At 38.0% G+C, this 18,353-nt stretch overlaps 2 protein-coding genes across 2 annotated transcripts in view; both read right to left on the minus strand.

The window, feature by feature from the left end:
• Positions 1-18,353, minus strand: part of CCHR6.PART0H14orf132 (chromosome chr6.part0 C14orf132 homolog) — a 780,815-nt gene that overhangs the window by 558,777 nt on the left and 203,685 nt on the right. The window lies entirely within an intron of this gene.
• Positions 5,824-18,241, minus strand: NEDD8 (NEDD8 ubiquitin like modifier). Its single transcript, XM_044074198.1, has 2 exons — positions 18,190-18,241; positions 5,824-6,077 (listed from the first exon to the last, which is right to left on the minus strand). The coding sequence occupies exons 1-2, from the start codon at positions 18,239-18,241 to the stop codon at positions 5,824-5,826; spliced, it is 306 nt and encodes a 101-aa protein (XP_043930133.1).

The following is an 18,353-nucleotide window of genomic DNA, read 5'->3' on the forward strand; positions in this document are numbered from 1 at the left end:
CTATCTATGCACAATAATCATGATAACTGAACTCTATGCAATGTCAGCCATCTGTTAAAAGACATCAAGAAGCACTGTGCTTTCTTTGTTTGTCCAACTTTCCATGGCTTGATCTTTTTCAGCCTTTATCTAAGGGAAACTTTATCTACTCTGAAATTTTGTAACTTTAAGCTGTATCCCAATTGTTTCAACACATAATACCCTCAGAATATAGTGTATCCCAATAAAGTTACCAGTCATTTAAAATATCTTCTAGAAGTTCTATTTTTCACTGTATACACAGTAAAAGCTGCTATTTACCAGTCAGATTCCTGACTGCTACATCTAGACAGGCTTCTGGGGAGGAGTGTCCAGGGAGTTACATGTGAAAAATGAAAGCAGTCTCCAGGGAGTTATATGAGAAGGATGAAAACAGTTTCCAGAAAATTGCATGTTAATGATGAAGGCATTTGGGAAAGTGTCCATGAAACCTGGAAAGAGGATGGCAGGTTTTCTGGAATGGAAAAACTAATAGAATTATGCATGTCTGCCCACATGGTATTGAAGTGGAAAGTACAATTATGTTAGTAAACTTAAAATAACAGTAGATGTTTAAATGACTACTGTTGCAGCAGCCTAACCTATATGGGTTACATCCTGCCAGAGATATAACACCCATCCAGCTTCCAAAGCTTCAAGGCATATTCCATGGGCCCAAATGTTTATGAGTCTGTCAGCTCAAGCTGAGCTGATTAAAAGACAAGCTTGGGTGCCAAGCCCTTCAGAGTTTTCCTTCCAACAAGCGAGGGAGGGTTGAGCCCTGAAAGGACAATGCTAAGAAGAACAAAAAATAAATGACCACACCCTGGCATAAATAATACACCAAGAAACATGAGTGATGGAGGGAGGGAGCACTTACTACAGCAGTGATCATTCAAACATCTATTGTTATGGTACATTTACTTGCACAACTGTACAATGTTCCTCATATTGATCACTGCTGCAGTAGTCTAAAGTATATGGGTAGATTGCCACAGCTTAAGAATCTTGGGAAGAGGAAGGAGAAGAGTCCAGGACCCCCTGGAGAATAGTCCTAGCAAAGCCTGATCTAGATCTAGAGAAGGAATCAAGCTTACAGTTTTGGTAAAAGTATGTACGGAGAACCAGGTTGCTTATAGAATACTTCTAGACTCCAACCCTTTCCAAAAAGCCCATAGATGAAGCCAAGACCCTAGTGGAAAGGGCCTTGACTATGCCTGGAACAGTTTTGTTGTGGTGAGTATAACAAAAGGTAATAGCCTTAGACAAGCATTTGGAAATAGCCTGCTTTGGCACAGGTTGTCCTTTCTTACCTTCACAAGAAATGAAAAACTGATTTGAAGATCTGAAAGATTTAGTTCTGTCAAGATGTTATCTGAGTTGTCTATGGACATCCAAGGTATGGAGTATCCTTTCTTTCATTTTAAGGTTAAGGAAAGAAAATGGGAGATGGACAGTTTGGCTTAAAGTCGACTCGGGTACCACTTTAGGCATAAAAGAAGGATTAATTCTCAAATATTCTCAAAAACCGACTCAGAATTCCTCCTCCCCGGATTTCAATGCCTCCTATCAGACCGCCTAAATAAAAGAGGTGGTGGAGTAGCAATAATTTATTCTCATCATTTATCTATTACTCCCTTCCCAAATCCTATTCCCTCCTTTAATAACGCTGAACTAGTGGTTGGCATTCTAAAATTAAATGACCATAAAAGTATTTGCATCATCTCCCTTTACATTCCACCTGGTAATAACACCACTACCTTGGAAGACTTCCTCTCCTGGACCTGCTCAAATATTAAACACAAAACTTACATAATGGGAGACGTAAATATTGACTGGCAAAAAACCATTGACCCCAATCCCATCTTATCAATCAATCTCTTCAACTTCACTCAACTTATTCACTCCATTACCAGGCCCAACAAAACCAACAGCCCAGGCTCCATCCTAGACTGGATCCTAGTGTCTCACCCTAACAAAATCACTACATCTGGTGTCACTCCCAACCCATTAGGAGACCACCTTCCTGCCTTCACCCATAGAGCCACATCCTCTTCCCCATACTCCCACCAGCTCCTACATACTAGTAACCTAACTAACTTTAACCCCTCTACCTTCTCTGACTCCCTTAAGCTCACTAACTGGAACCCACTAAAAACCCTGCCTCTAGATGAAGCCATTGACTTCTTCAACTCTACATTCCTTTCTGTCCTAAACTCCCTAGCTCCAATACGAACTAAAACAGTTAAAGCCAAGACAGCCCCTTGGCTTACAAAAGAAACCAAGAAAATTATGCAACAAAGAGACAAATCTTGGAAGAGCTATCTCCATCATAAACAGCCTGCATTCTTACTAAAATCCAGACAGCTGAGAAACCTAGCCAAAAAGCAAGTCATTATAGACAAAAAAATCCTACTACAACCACTTACAAATAAATCACACAAAGAACCCCAAACAATTCTGGAACTCTATTAACTGCCTTCTCAAGCCTGGTACCACAAATAACTCTTGTCCTGCACTAGCAAATCTGACCAAGAAATTGCCAAACTATTTAACACCTTCTTCACCTCTTCTATTGCTGAGTTAACCAAAACCTTCCTCAATAACATCTCCCTGCCCCCCTCCTCCCAAGCTTCCTCCCCCTCTCCTCCCACATCCCCTACTTTTGAACTTAAACCTGTATCCACCAACCTCATAAAGAAACTTCTCTCCAAACTTAAACCTTGCACCAATGCTCCTGACAACATTCCCTCCTCCTTCTTAAATATTGCCTCTGACAGTATTGCTCTCCCTATCAGCATCCTGATTAATAGATCACTACTCGAGTCTTACGTACCCAAACTTTGGCGTTCTGCTTTTATTCTTCCACTCCACAAGGGTGGCAAAAACTGTAACTTCTCCAACTTCCGCCATATAGCTATCCTCTCTCCAATCTCTAAACTTCTCGAAAAATGCATACATATGCAGCTCATGCCATTCCTAACCAAACACCAACTGCTCTCTCCTACCCAACATGGCTTCCACCCTGGATACAATACCAACACAGCCCTTCTCTCATTTTTACCCTCTATCAATTCAGCTCGAGATTCTGGTAACTTAGTTTCATCTGTTCTACTAGATTTATCTAAAGCTTTCGATACCATCTCTCAAACCCATCTACTAAACCATCTATCTATCCTCAACATCTCCCCAAAAACTCTTTCCTGGTTCTCCAGCTATCTTTCAGACAGGTCTCAAGCAGTGAGATGGGGCCAATCCTCCTCCACCTTCCTTCCCACCCCCACAGGAGTTCCCCAAGGTTCCATTCTTGTCCCTCTGCTATTTAACATCTTCATTAATGATTTCCACAAAGCCATTCCTAATACCAAAATTGTCCAATACGCAGACGATTCTACTTTGATCTGCTTTGCCTGCAACCAAACTGAACTCCAGTCTCTAACTCAATCTGCCTTCTCAACCACTGAAAAATGTATGCACCAGAACCACCTCTCACTTAACGTTAACAAAACTAAGATCCTCCTATTCACTCCCTCTAAATCCACTCCCATTGATAAAAACTAATTTCAAATTACCAGCCTTAACAACTCTATCATTGACATTGTTCCCTCTGCCAAACTCTTGGGGGTCACCATCGATGAACACTTAAAATTCAATACTCATATCCAACTTAACATCAAGAAAACTCACATAAAACTCGGCCTACTGTACAGGCATAACCACTTCCTCTCTCCCTCTACTAGACATACCTTGGCCACTACATATCTCCTCCCATCTCTTCTATATGGCACTCCTCTGCTTACTAATCTGTCTTCCACCCTTACCTCCAAACTAGAAGTATGCTACAATAAAATCTCCAGATTCGCCACAAAAGCAAACTCCTTCTCTCATCACTGCTCCTCCCTACAAACTTTAAACTGGCTTGAACTCCCCAATCAACTAGACTTCCTCCAAATTGTCTCAACCTACAAATTACCATTTCAACCCACCAGCTGCCCCGCATTATCTAATATTCTCCAACCATATAGCCCCCCCAGCCCCTTAGATCCACTCACCAAAACCTTATTTCCATCCACAAACCTAAGCGCCCAGATGGTCAGTTTTTATTCTCCTTTGCCCTAGCTAAAAAATGGAATGCCCTGCCCTCTACATTGAGGACCTGTGACAACCTACACACCTTCACTCCTACCTGTTTCTTCAGAGAAAATGTAACTGCACTCTTCACCCCATTCCTCCCAAGCTCCCCGCTTCCTTGTCTCCTGGCTAACCTCCTTACCTTTCTAACCTCTCTGATAGACCTAGACTATTAATTGTAACCAGTATCTGCACCCAGCCTCATGCTCTATGCCTCTCATCCTTCCTGGATAATTTTTCTTTAATATCTTAGTTACTTAGTGAATGATACCTATTTGTCTGCTATTCTACCTGCTGTGTTTTGTAAGACTACATACTGACTGTAATGCAAATGATTTTTCTTTGTTATTTCAATATATTATGTAACTTTGTATTGTGGTAATCCAATATGTGATGTAACTTTGTTTTGTGGAGCTTTTCTCCCCGGGCCTTCACTGAAAACGGGCTCTCAAGCCTAGTGGACCTTCCCGGTCACCAAACTGGAATAAATAAATATAAATAAAAAACCCTGTCCCTGTGGAAAATAAAGTAGGATTACTTAACCAAGAGAACTTGCAACTCAGATACCCTTCTTGCAGAGGTCAGAGCAATCAGTAAAACTGTTTTCCATATTAAAAACCTCAAGACAACCAGACTATATTGTTAAAATGGAGCAAGTGTTAACTTCTCTAACACAAAATTAAGACCCCAAGGAGGGGCCACTGGCTTTCTTGAAAGCCTCTTATGCAAACTCCTTTCAAAAACATTTTGACATGAGATTGCATTGAAACAGGAGGATCCATGGACAGACATGGTGAAATGGCCGATAAATTAACCTTGATAGAGGAATAAGATACTAACTCACACAAATATTGTAAAACTAAAGAACAGCTACCCCTGAATGGGTGCTGGTTATGTTGTCGGCACCAACTAGAAATGTTTTTCCATTTGCTAATATATCATTTTCTAGTGGCAGACTTTCTTACCTCTATTAGTACCTGCTGTGCCTCAGTAAACAGATACCTAAAGGGAATTAAGACCATATCATCAATACTGACACAATGTACACAATGAATATTGACTTCAGCAATAGAAGAAATTTAATTATTTTTCCTCACAAGAAGAAACTGCAGATAAAACATCTCTCATACTTTCACAATTAGTCAGAACAAACCTTAACATATGAGCCTGATGATTCAAAATCCTAAAAATAAAAGTTGCAGAAGCATACAGTTTTCCCATACTTAATCAATAATCTTCCCATCTTCATCAGAAAAAGAAGGATTGGAATTAACTAAGTGTTTAGCACCTGAAGGATTATTTAAACCTAGATCTTCATGATCAGGTTAGGAAAAAATGTATAAAAATTTAAAAGACTGAGGAGCTTTATACATTCTACCTGTTTTTTAGGTGGCAGCCAGCTTACTGTCTGGAAAATTGCAGGAAGTAACATACATATCCTCCAAAGTTGAGACAACTGAAGGAATAGGTACAGGTTCTGGAAATTCCTTCTTAAGCAGCTCATAGTATTTATTGAGGAATTAAGAAAACTCATTGATTAGTAGTCGCAGGAAAAGCTGCAAAGCATTTTGATTGCTCCGTTACAGCAACTGAAAAGTGCAAGCAAATGCTTGTCAGGAACACTCCATTGTGAAGGTTGAGCCTATGGGTAGGTGGGGCAAGTTACAGCCATCATCATAGTCCTCCTCTTAGTGCGAGTGCCAATTGCAGAGTAGAGCCTCTCTGAGTCTTATAATCAGCTGCCATCTTTTCATAATTCATCTGTTTGCCACTGTAAATTAGCTGCTGTTGCTGTGAAGGAATTCCTTCCTTTTCTTCTGCATGCTCTTTGATTCTTTCAACCTTGTCTGTTGGTTCAGTGTTGATTTCTATCTCTTTACCCATGAGGGTCTTCACTTTGATCAGCACATTGGACCCTTTCACGCTGCCTTAGGCGGGTCTGTATCATTTACGTGAAGAAGCAGAATGTCGATTCACCTTTAGTTGACCTGTATTTGTCAAAGCTGCACATCATCGAACGGCCAAATTGTCGATTTCTTTCTAAGGGAAAGAAATCAGTTGGCCGTTCTTTTAAATCTGCCCTTTTTCCAACTGCAGTGTGATCTCAGAGTTAGTATATTTAGTTGGGGGTGTGGGGGAAGCCCCCCACTGTTATAGTGTTTGTTTTAATGTGGTGTGCATGGTTGGGCTACCGATTTCTTTCCCTTAGAAAGAAATCAGTGTTTTGGCCGTTCGATGTTGTGCAGCTTCAACAAATACGAGTCGGTTATAGGTAAGTTGATATTTTAATTGTTCAACTTTATAATATAGACCCCCTTAGGCCTATTCCTAAACAGCAAAAGATCAGTAGAATGAGAATAAATGGGCATAAACAAGATCTAATTACGTAATGCATCTTTCACTTGGCTATCACTGGGTTACCAGCTGACAAAGAACAGCAGTACCCAAACTGTGACACAGACTAATGAAAAACACTCATTCCAGGAAGACCCTTAGCACAGTTTCCATTTACAAACTCATCACCTTTTACTTTTGCCCCATACCTGCCATCAATAAACGTATCAAAAATACAGTTAAATTATCCCTCTTGACTGCAGATTTCGCAGTGTTTGCCGGGAATTGTAGTTGTCTGGTCCTTTAAGGCAAAAGTTCATTTCTCAATGAGTTTGCCTGTATGAATTGTTCGCCCACTGAAAACACTAGCACATTGTAGAAATAGTTTCAGAGAATGAGACCTCCCCCAACAGGGAGAGTCAGAAGCTGAGGTCTCCTGAGTCAGAATCAGAAATTTGAGGAGAAAACCCTGAATTTGTCTGTTCAGGAAATGCAGCATCCCTCTTTCTTTTACCAGAGACTACATTACAAAAAGAATCAATACCCAGAATTGCACACTGAGCCAGACCCAGTAAACCACTCCTGTCTAAGGAAATTTGAGGTGGACTAGATAAATGCTTAGTTTTCTGTTTCTTTTTGATAGGCAAACTGAGATCAACAGTGTTATTAATGATAGCAGTTGCTTTCCTAGGTATGGACACAACATTCTGACAACAGAGTTGTGTCTTATCTCTTCCTTCTCCCAGGATCAACAGGATTGGCTCTCTTTTACCCACTGAGGGGATCCCAACAGCCTCAGAGGATGTGGCTAATCCCTGGTCCACAGTGGCTGTAGGTGCTACACCAGAGAGACCCAGTGTAAAGGATGAGTGGTCTGACATACAACTAATGGCCACAGCAGAGCCACCATCTGTGGCTGAGGCAAACTGCTAACCTGCTGTTAAAGCAAAATCTGTTTACTTAACTTTTTCTTTTTGTGGTCGGAAGAAGGACTGACCGTGGGATTAACAAACTGTTTCAGGTCAAGCTGAAAATTATGCCTCTTTCCCAGGGGAAACAAGAAGCAAATGCCATTAAAAAATAAAAGTCTTTAAAGGTCATTTTTTTTTCAAAAACACAGTAAAAAACACTTTAAAACTCTTTGCCAGCCCCACAAAGTAAAATATGCACAATTACTCCACAGAAAAAAAATGTATTGTTCCTATAACGACTTCTAAACTGATAGGAAAAAAAAGAGTGCTTCCACTTTGACATAATGGTTAAAATGTTTACCTGACAGACACAAGGCACAGGCCTTGATTCTCATCTTTGAGGAAAACTGGCTGGGCTCAAAATGGTCCACAACAACAGCTAGCCTAGTACTTACATATAAACCTGCAAGTAGACTCTCATGGCAATCTATTAAGACAAAAACTCCTAGCTTTAAAATAACTTTACAGGAAAGGAAACTATTCATAATAAACAAAAAATAAACAATGTAAGTTTTTTCTCCTAAGAGAATGTATCTTCCCAGCAAATGAACAGCAGAAGCTGACTGTCGATGCTCGAAAGCCTCAGAAGAGTGCAATCTTTGGCCCCAGTAAAGTTATAAAAGGTGTGGTACCCAAACTTGTCTTTTAGTCAGCTTAGCTTGAGCTGCCAGACAGTCTGGGTCTATGAAGGGTGCGCTGAAGCTTTGGAAGCTGGCCCACTGTTATATCCTTGGTAGGATATAACCCATATAGTTACTGTAACTTAGGTTACTGTAGTATCGATATAAAGAACATGGACCGGTACCTGGAAATACTTTGTTTTAATCGCCAATTTTGAAGAAAACCCTGTGTAGACAGAATAAATTAGTACTAAAACTCTGCTGATTGGAAAATGCCACCTTGAACTGAGCTAAACTCACTGTTGCAAAATAATGGATTTTTTAAACTTACATTTACAGGAGCATTTGTTGAAGGAAGACCAGTTGTGCTTTCATCAATGAGTTTCCTTTTCTATTGTTCCCCATAATTTTTGTAAGCAAACTATTTTTATATTCTTCCTTGTAAATAACCCTCACCTTAAAACTAAAAAGTTGGTTATAGAAATAGTTTCTTGTTACTATAAACACAGCAAACTGCTACATCGGTGGGTGCACTGAGTACAAATGCATTCATGATACACACTTGAGTTTTTGAAGCTACCAGAAAGCAAATGCTCTGCGTGAGTTGTTTTTCTTCATCCAGAAAAGAATGCAAGCCTTACTGAATGAATGTAATGCTATCACTCTACACGCTACTGACAAAGAAGGCCTATAGTTAAGAAAACATTAAGAGAAGAAGACAGGGACAATGAGGGGGAAATGGATTAATCTCATTTTGAAGGAAGGGATTTGAACAGAGTCTTAATCTTGTTCTGTTCCCTCAAACCAGTGAGTCATGCGGGAACAGAAGCAGGATTCTAAGTGTAACAATAATAAGATAACCTCTGAGGTAGGGAAATGGAAATTATTAATATCCCTTGCCAAAGACAATTATTTCTGTGAATTATGTAGCTTTCATAGAGGATGAACTAGATGAAGGGGAACCCCATGTGCCTCTGTTGATAAAAGAGGTCACTGCCTCCACTTCACAGCAAAACAGAAATGAAAATAATGCTGACCTGGGTCATCTCCAGATAAGCCATGTGAATTTCAAGAATGTCCAGTGTGGACACAGCCCACTAAGTACAGCAAGAGAAAATATAGCAACACTTACGAAGATAATCAAAAGAAAATGAACAGCCCTGTTTCATACCCCAAATTTGAACTAAGAAATAATGTGGCCTACAGGGTACCCAAAGATAAGATAGTAGTAGTTATTATTCTGAAGGCCTTATAGAACACTTATGATGAATTTAGCATATAACCACATATTGTGTGGCCATTTAAAGATGGATAAGACAAAAGCTAAGATCTCAGGTAGATTTTACATACTGTACTTTATGACGAACATAGAAAATGTTTGTGTAGCATGCCAAAAGTGTAAAAAGAAAGCACCTAGTCCAGTGTCTTAGAGCCTTTTGATACACTTACGTTTTATGAAATGTCATTTGAAAGAAGAGCAATGAACAGTTTAGGTCCACATGAAAAATCAAGGGTCATTAGTACATTCTAGTTATTACTCATTATGCAACAACTTGAGGTAACACTGGGTTTGTATGACTGTGTTTAGTAAAAAAAAAACATTCAGAGGTGGCTTGGGGAGAAAAGCTCTAACATACTGGTAACATTTTAAGCAGACATTCAGTAATATACATGAAAAGACATTAACAAATATACATTAATGATTAGACATATATTTGCTAATTAGATTACATTCATAAACGGGTCTATATTAGAAACCCGAACACTTACCTTATCTAATCCCTAAATGTCGACCCATCCTTATTGAAATGCGAAAACATTGAACGTCCAGAAGAGCGAAACCAGAAATGTAGAATCGTCATGGTTGGCCTTCTGCGGTATAGCTCCGTAAGGTAAGTGTGTGATAGTTACGGACCTTAGGATTAGGGTGCGGGTTAAGGTAAGTGCATAGATGGTAATGTTTGTTAGATTTGGTGTAGGGTTTTGTTAAGTGTATGTGCGTGGATTATTTAGTTTGTTTGGGTTTAGCTTATTAAGGTAAGTGTGCGATAGTTACGGACCTTAGGGTTAGGGTGCGGGTTAAGTTAAGTGCATACATGGTGGTATATGCAAGATTTAGTGTAGGGGTAGAAGTAGGGATTTAGTGTAGGGGTAGAAGTAGGGTTTAGTTTAGGGTTAGAATTAGGGTTTTGGTTTGTGTATGTATGTGGTTTATTTAGTTTGTGTAGGTAGTATGTAGCGGGCGGTGGGGTGGGACAAGTATGATAGTTCGACGTTTTGAATTTTGTGGTTTAGGGCGTTCGGTGTTTGTGTGGTTCAATGAGGAGGGGTCGATGTTTAGGGATTCAATAAGGTAAGCGTTTGGGTTTATAATATAGACCCTTTATAAACAAATAAAGGAAACAACTGTAGTATAAATATACTTTTGTATCTAAATAGATATTTAAAAAACAGTGAGCATTTGAAGAGGTGTATTAGTAGGTTTGTCAAGCAGTAGATCTTGTGATCAGTGCCTAGAAATTTAAAGAAATGGCACTGAGGGAAGGAATTTGGCAGGGTAGAAAATTAACAACATTGTAGTCAACTGGTGGGGCACTTAGCAGGTTCAGAGACAATTATATACGGCTATCATAAGGTTTATATTAAAAGTATAGAGGTGGGGTTGAGCAGTGTCACAAAATCATGTATCTGGCTGGGAAATGCTAGTGAAACTATTCAAGTATTGGTGAAGACTGGTTGTGGGGTATATGATTCTGAATGAAGAGAAATGGTTTGATGATATGACAAGCTGAAGTTAACAGTTGCATTTGTCCTGCAGATCTACTGCATCAGATCCATTAACTTGATAGGTGAAATTTTTGTTGCATTTCAAATGAATTTACATTTTGAATGGATTTCAGTGGTAGTGGCATGTCATTACATACTTTAGCTACACTATTTGTTTATAGTCACATGTAGTATTAGATGATTTGGTGATAGTGCTAAGTGATTTTTCCCTAGAGTGTAGAATTATACTGGGAAAGTAGTGTTGTATTAAGTTGTTAAGGACTGGGCAGTATTCTGTCTGTGTATTGTAATTAGCTGAGAATGAGTTCTAATCAGTCTAATTATGTAGGTGTTAGGCAGTGGTATGTTCTGTTGTTAAAGGTTACAACAAATGTAGCTATTTTGTTGTAATATTGCTCAAGTCTGGGTAGTTTTGAGACATGAATATTAGTGAAAATAAAGGCAGCATAGAGGAGAAATGGCTGTAAGAAAATATAAGCTGTACATCTTTTGGCCATTTCAGTGAGGTAGATTTTTACTCTGTATAACATAACTGGTTGTTGATAAGTTATTTAACCACCTGTGATACATGGCGGTCAAATTTCAACCGGTCATCTATGATGACATCCAGTAATTTTGTGTGATTTACTTGTTCTGCCATAGTGTTGTTGACAGAGGCAATAGTGAATAGTGCTGTTTTGGTATAGATGAACTGTGGGGTAAGGAGGAGTAATTTTGTTTTTTTTTAGGGTTTAGAAGTACTGGTCAGTTAATTAGCCATGTTTTGATAAGATGGATTGTTATGTAAAGTCCTGGAGTTTAGAAAGAGTTTTGGCACAGAGGATTAAAATGGAATAATCAGTGCATTGAATTAGGGTAGCATTATTGTAGAAGTGTAGAGGTCATTGATGAATATTTTGAAAAGTATGGGACCTAGTAGATATCCATATGGGACATGAATAATTTTTCTGTTTCACTGTTTGCGGTCTGTTTGAGAGGTTGATGTGAAACCATTGTACTGAAAAGTTGGAGAACCCTTAGGATGAGTGTTTATGTAAGAGCTTCTGGTGGGAGATAGTATCAAAATCTTTAATGAAAGGTTAATGCTAAAGGCATAGCAAAATAATAAGTGCGTTTTTCTAGAATTGAAATTCTCCAAGCAAATTTTAATGTCCAAGGTGGCTCCATTCATGTTCAGAGTAATGTATGAACTTGGCTACAATTTTAATATGAAGCAGCTAAGGACATCTGTATACTACCCTCAAACAGATGGGCTGTTTAAGCACTTTAATACAACTTTAAAGTCTATATTATGAAAGTCTACAGAAATGGATGAAAGAAATTTGGACCAAATGATTACGTATGTACCTTTTGTTGTAGAATAAACACAAGGCCTCAAATGGATTCACAGTATTTGAACTGCCATATTAGACACCCCAGGGCTTGGTAGATACAGGAAAAGGAACATATGGAAGGAGAGTAACACTCCCTTTAAATGTGTGATAGAGCATTCTACAGACCTGCAGGACAGGTTGAAACTATAATGGCTTTAGTAAAAGGACATATGGGGAGAGCTTAGGATAAGCAGTAGAAAGCATATAATAAAATTCTTAATCTTAGAGAATTCAAGTCAGGAAATAAGCATTTGTGTTAGGATCCACTGCACAAGTTCCTTGCAAAGTGAAAAATAACTTTTAAAACCACAGAAAAACAAACAAAGCAAATTATGCGATGACCAGAACAGGCATACCACATAAATGTTATGAAGCTTGGAGAGAAACTGAAGTTTTTGTAGTAAGTGTTTGTGGATGAAGTTAGGACTTTATGGCATAGCCTGAAGTTAAAATAAATGAGACATTAGCAATGTCTCGGAAATGAGAAATAAGAGATTTTGTACTCAGGATTCAGGAATATAGTCATTTTCAGAGTTGCCTATGAGACCTAATATAACCCAGAACAACAGAGAGACCATTACAGGTAAAAAGGTGAACTTGAAACTCTACAGAAGGCCAGAATTAAATGCCAAGCAGTTAGGAAAGAGGTACTAAAAATAATCAAAGTTGGCATTACATAAGAATGCCAAAGTGAGTGAAATAGCCCCACTGTAGTGGATTCCAAGCCACATGAATATATAAGGACCTGCAATGACTTCAGAATATTAAATAGCATGTATACATTTGACTTACTTCTCATGCACTGAGTTGATGAACTGACAAAAAATTGGGCAAGACTATGCTTCTGACCATTTTAGAACTAAACAAGGGCTACAGACAAGTCCCCATTAGCCCCGGAAGCTATGCAAAAATGGCATTTGCCATACTACATGGACTATTCCATTACAGAGTCCTACCTTTTGGCTTCCATGGGGCGTCTGCAAAGTTTCAGAAGCTAAGGGATACATTTCTTAGACTCCAGGCTAGGTATTTAGCAAGCTATCTAGATGGTGTAGTAATATTTTCTAAAGCTTTAGAAAGACATATCTTAAAATTTTTCAGGCTTCATTGTTAGTAGACACTCTTGTAAATAGTTTTTCTTGTTTGTTCTTGTTCACATTGTTCTTTTTTATGCTCACAAATTTCTGAATGCAGTTATTGACATGATCAATTTGTTTCGTTTAAATCTAACAAAAACTTTTTCAAAAAGACATTCAGGCTGATTTACATTCTATTTGTCAAGCTGAGCTGCTAACCATGCTGAATACAAATTAGGCAAAGCTAAAGTCCACTATTTGTGATATGTAATAGGTCAAGGAATAGTAAATACATGGGCCAAGAAAACTGAAGTAGTGCAGAACTGATCTATGTCAGCCAATAAGAAACAAGCTAAAACCTTTTAGGCATGAAATAGCTATTACCAAAAATGCATTCCTAATTTTTCTACCATTTATTACATCCTTACTGACCTGACTAAATCTAATGCTCCCACGGAGGTTAAATGAACAGCTGAAACTGAACAACGTTTTAGACAGCTAAAAGATATGCTGTGGTCAGAATCAATACTAGTGCAAACAGATGCATCTGAGGCAGACAAAGACATGTTCTTGCATCATACTAGAGACGAGGATGGGTATCCTGTAATACAAGTACAAAATTCATCAATGCTGAGATATGTTATTCAGCTACATAGACATGGAATGCCTTACCATCAAATAGGCCCTTTCCACCCTAAAATGCAGTTTGTTGTGTAGGTAATTTGTGTTAAGCAATATCCAAGATCCTTGCACACCTACTCTACCATTAATAAGATTATAACCTCAAATTATGTAGATGGGCTTTGGCCCTGCAATTTTAGAGTTTAAAGATTTGACTTAATCAAGGCCATGATGAATCAAATGTAGGCCCTCTGCCCATGCTTGTGTCCCATCTAATGGTGCTAGAACCAATGGGTCTTTGCTGTTGTAGAAGGAGTCATGTATCATAGTGACTGCGGAGCCTAGGAGACACACTGAATAGTATGCTAGTCCTACACCAGTTGGGGTTGCCTTTCCAGAAGTTATGTCATGGAAGGGAAAGAGTTGCTTGTTCTGAAATAGGCAGACAAGGGGAGGAGTACCTGCATCTGTAGCTGTTTCATAACTCAATGAGTCAAATATATGACCGCTGGGTCTAGACAGGGTTTTGAAGTGGAGTCTCAAGGGAGTTACATGTGAAAGAAAATTCAGCGTTGAAAATGTCCATAAAACCTGGAGAGGGGCTAGAAACTGTTGTTCTGCAAAGAGGAAACTGATGGACTTACCACTGTCTATATGGTAAGTCGTGTAGAAGAGAAAAGATTGCTTTACTGGCCAGCAATGGAAATAAAGTCACTGTGTTATCAGTATTACAGATATTGAAATTGTGCTGAATGAAAAAGGTCACACCAATCTAACTGTGGAAAGACTCTTACGTGGACTGTTGTGAACAGACTGGATTCTGTGGATTTGCATTTATAAGAAAATTTGTTAAAACAGATTGCAGTCATTTGTGACTGAGCTTCTTTTCAATCACTTCCTACAAATTTTTTCAAGAAAATGATGTTTATGTACATTCTTGTACATAAAACTCACCTTAGAAACAGAAAGCTGGCACAGCAAACCGCTACTATATATTTTTATACAATTTTCATGTAAAATAGTTTCATTATCAGAAGTGAGTTCTGTATTTTAATTGTGAAAATTTAAAACTAACTTGGTATTACAAGCTTGCTAAGTTATTATGAAGATATGTTAGCTTTATTTAGATATGAAATGTTTCAATAAATTATGATCCTTAAATATAGCTCAGAATTCTGTAATGATTCAGATGCCCATCCCATTGAATGGGTAAAGTCAATTTTAACCACATGGGATAGGTTATTTCGAGCAGAAAAAGGGAAACTGGCTAGGCCTAAAACTGACTGCAAGGGCAGCTAGCCTAGTACTTACCTATAAACCTATTAACCTATAAAAATCCTATAGCCTAATCCTTGTATACTATGACAGTAGATCATTCCATGGCAGGATAGTGATATCCCTGATGTGTTTCATAGCAAGACTATATGACTGGATGATTTTTTTACTGTATTTCACAATCTATTCATCTATTTTACAACTTAATAGACCACCAACCACTTGTGAACCTGATAAATGACTCCTTGCATCTTTCTTACCCACCTCTATCAGCAGAATCTCTCCTCTATGAATGCTGCATATAAGCCCAAACCTAGAAAGCGGTGGTAATAATGGACACTGTTGCTTCTCTGTTTATTTGCTATTGATTGTACACATATCTTACTCTCTTATCTCTTTTTGATGCTTATTTAAGGTCTTTAACTATGTCTGTAACATGTAAAATGCAAATGAGGTATTTTTGTTTTGCAATAGTTCTTCTTAGCTGTTCCTAATGTTCATTTTTGGTTTAATAGTTAGGACTACCCACTGATTGCTTTGACATGTACTTTTTGTCTTGCAATCATTACCTTTTTATTTGTTTGCAATATTTTATTAGACTTGAACTCCTCCTTCTTATTCTGACCTTTTGTAAACTTAATGTACGCCCTTTGTGTGGTGCTCTTCTCCCTAGGCCACTGCTGAAAAGGGGCTTTGTGCCCAGATGGACTATGCCAGGACACAAATGTTAATAAATAAATTAATAAATGGATGAATACTGCAACGTGGAAGAGAAGGACATCTAAGGTTATGGTAAGTTTGTACACAGCTATTCTTTTCCTTACTTCTGTACTCTTTGAAGGCAGTTTCTTTTAAAGATAATAAAAATTATTCGAATGAAGGTGGTGATGACTTTTACTATTTGTTTGTTATGCTTTTTCTTGCCACAGCCTTAATTGTCCAGAGTAAAATGGTTATTTCCAAAAATACCACTCAGCCAGTTGAAAGAAGCAGCAAAATAAACTTCTATAAACACAGAACAAATTTATTAAAACTAATCTCCCAATCTTGTGGTATCATAAATGGTTATTTCCATTGTTTAGTTTAAGCTCTATTATACCATGACCCCCCCAAAACGTGCATGCTGATTGAACAGGCATTATACTATGCCATTGCTATAATATTATTTTAAATAAAACCATCACCTCTGTCAAGGAAAAAGTGTTGAGCCATAATTCCCTTAAGAAATCTTAAATTTTCTCCCAACAGTGTTCCGTATAGGAAATTTCTGAGATTTTTATTATGGTATTGCCTGTCCTTAATCAGATTTGTTTTTGAATGTGTCAGATGTATTGCTGAAGAAAGACGCATTGTTAATATTTACATTAGCTACTTTGCAACTGAGATAAATGAATAATGGATTAATTCTGAAATGCTTCTTGTAGATATTTAAGTGAAATGTGGACATTTATTTATTTATTTTACTTTGTCAGCATACCTTCACGGCAACGAGTAAATTGGTTTCAACTTATAAAAGTGGAGTTTTAATTGATAGTGAGAGAACCTTGGAAGGTTGTGAGCTAAAACTCTAACTCTGGTTTTTACATGTTGTGAAATATTAAGAGTAATACCTTTTTTTTTAACTTCATGAAAAAGTGCAAGGGGTGTTTGTTTGGATTGATTTTGATGAAGTCTTTTGGCACTTTTGCGTAGAAAAGTAGAATAGTGTAAATAAATAAGCATAACAATTGTTTGCCACAACCAAACAAAGCAAAGCTTACTGAAACTGCAGAAACTGAAATCTCATTAACAAATCTCCAAGCCACCAGAAAAACAAAATTAAAAATAGAACTCAAAAAGTCCAAGCCAAAAAAAATGACTGCATTATTTTTGCCGAGGCACAGCCTTCTCACCCCTGTGGTGGTAGTTATTCTAACATAGAGACTGCATCACCTTTCAGAAAGGACAACAGTCAGTTTCAAATAAAGATGACTGCTTGTACTTGCTCCATGGTTGTGTAAACAAAGACAGAAAATAAAGTAGGTAATATAGCAAACCTACAACTTAACAAAACATGCAGTCATTACAGAAGTGGGACGGATGTGTCCCCTTTTAGGTCTGTATATGTGCTTTGCTGTTTTTTTATGATTAAAATAAGATGATTTGACAACTGTAGCACTAATTCTACTGTGTGAAAGTCCTAGTATTTAAAATATGGCAGAAAAAATATGGAAAGCATGTCAGATGACAATGTGACTTTGGGAGAAGGGACATGTAACAGTAAGAAACGAGAGGAGTGTCTGCCATAGCAGCAGTGTTTTGTAAATGTTTCTACTTCTGAATGATAAGGAAATAAGCAGAAGCTTGGAATGGTTGAACAGTGGTTTGTGTCACATTTCTGGTCTCCTAGAAGGATGCATAAAAATTAAGGCTGCTTGGAACTAAGGATGTACAATTTTTGTATACCTCGCAGGTTACTTTGATGCTGATTCAACAACAGGTATTAAAGTATGAAACAGAATGGAAGAGCTGGATGCTTATGCAGAGAATCTGGATCTGCAGCTCTGATGAGGGTTAAGGCATGTAAAAAGAATCTGAGACTGGAGTGTTCGAAGGAGAAGAGGGACTGGGTTTAATGGGATTTGTGAAAACTTAAATGGCATAGTGGGCAGGGATTACAAACCAGTTATTGGGAATTAAGAAAATGTCTACATTGCCTTTGACTGTCTCAGAAAGTTATTGTGGTAAACCAAAGTTATTTTGGTACAGTTTGACAACTTATGAGATGACACAGCAACCAAGAAATACATTTTTCTTAGCAGTTTAAATAGTGCACATGGTTCGTGATTACTTGGATGCAGCATTCCAGCAGAGATTGCAGTTTGTGGATGCTATAAAGCAGTAAGCGATATAAACTGATTTAATATGACTTTCTCCAGGTGTTTTCAATGGAAAGTATGTTTATGTTCATTAGTGATGAAGAAGCAAAATCCAGGTTCAACACCTGTTGCACTTTCAGAAACATGGCTACTACGAGGAGAATCAGTATTTCTCATGGTCCCTGCTATCGCCAAACAAATTTCCTTTGACTTTCAAACCAAACTTATTGAAGTCCAAAACATGCTAAACAGGATGAATTACCACTTCATATCCTGCTGTAGCTCCCTT

Source organism: Protopterus annectens, chromosome 6.part0 (genome assembly GCF_019279795.1).
Source record: "Protopterus annectens isolate FY-2018-M chromosome 6.part0, PAN1.0, whole genome shotgun sequence".
NCBI lineage: Eukaryota > Metazoa > Chordata > Ceratodontiformes > Protopteridae > Protopterus > Protopterus annectens.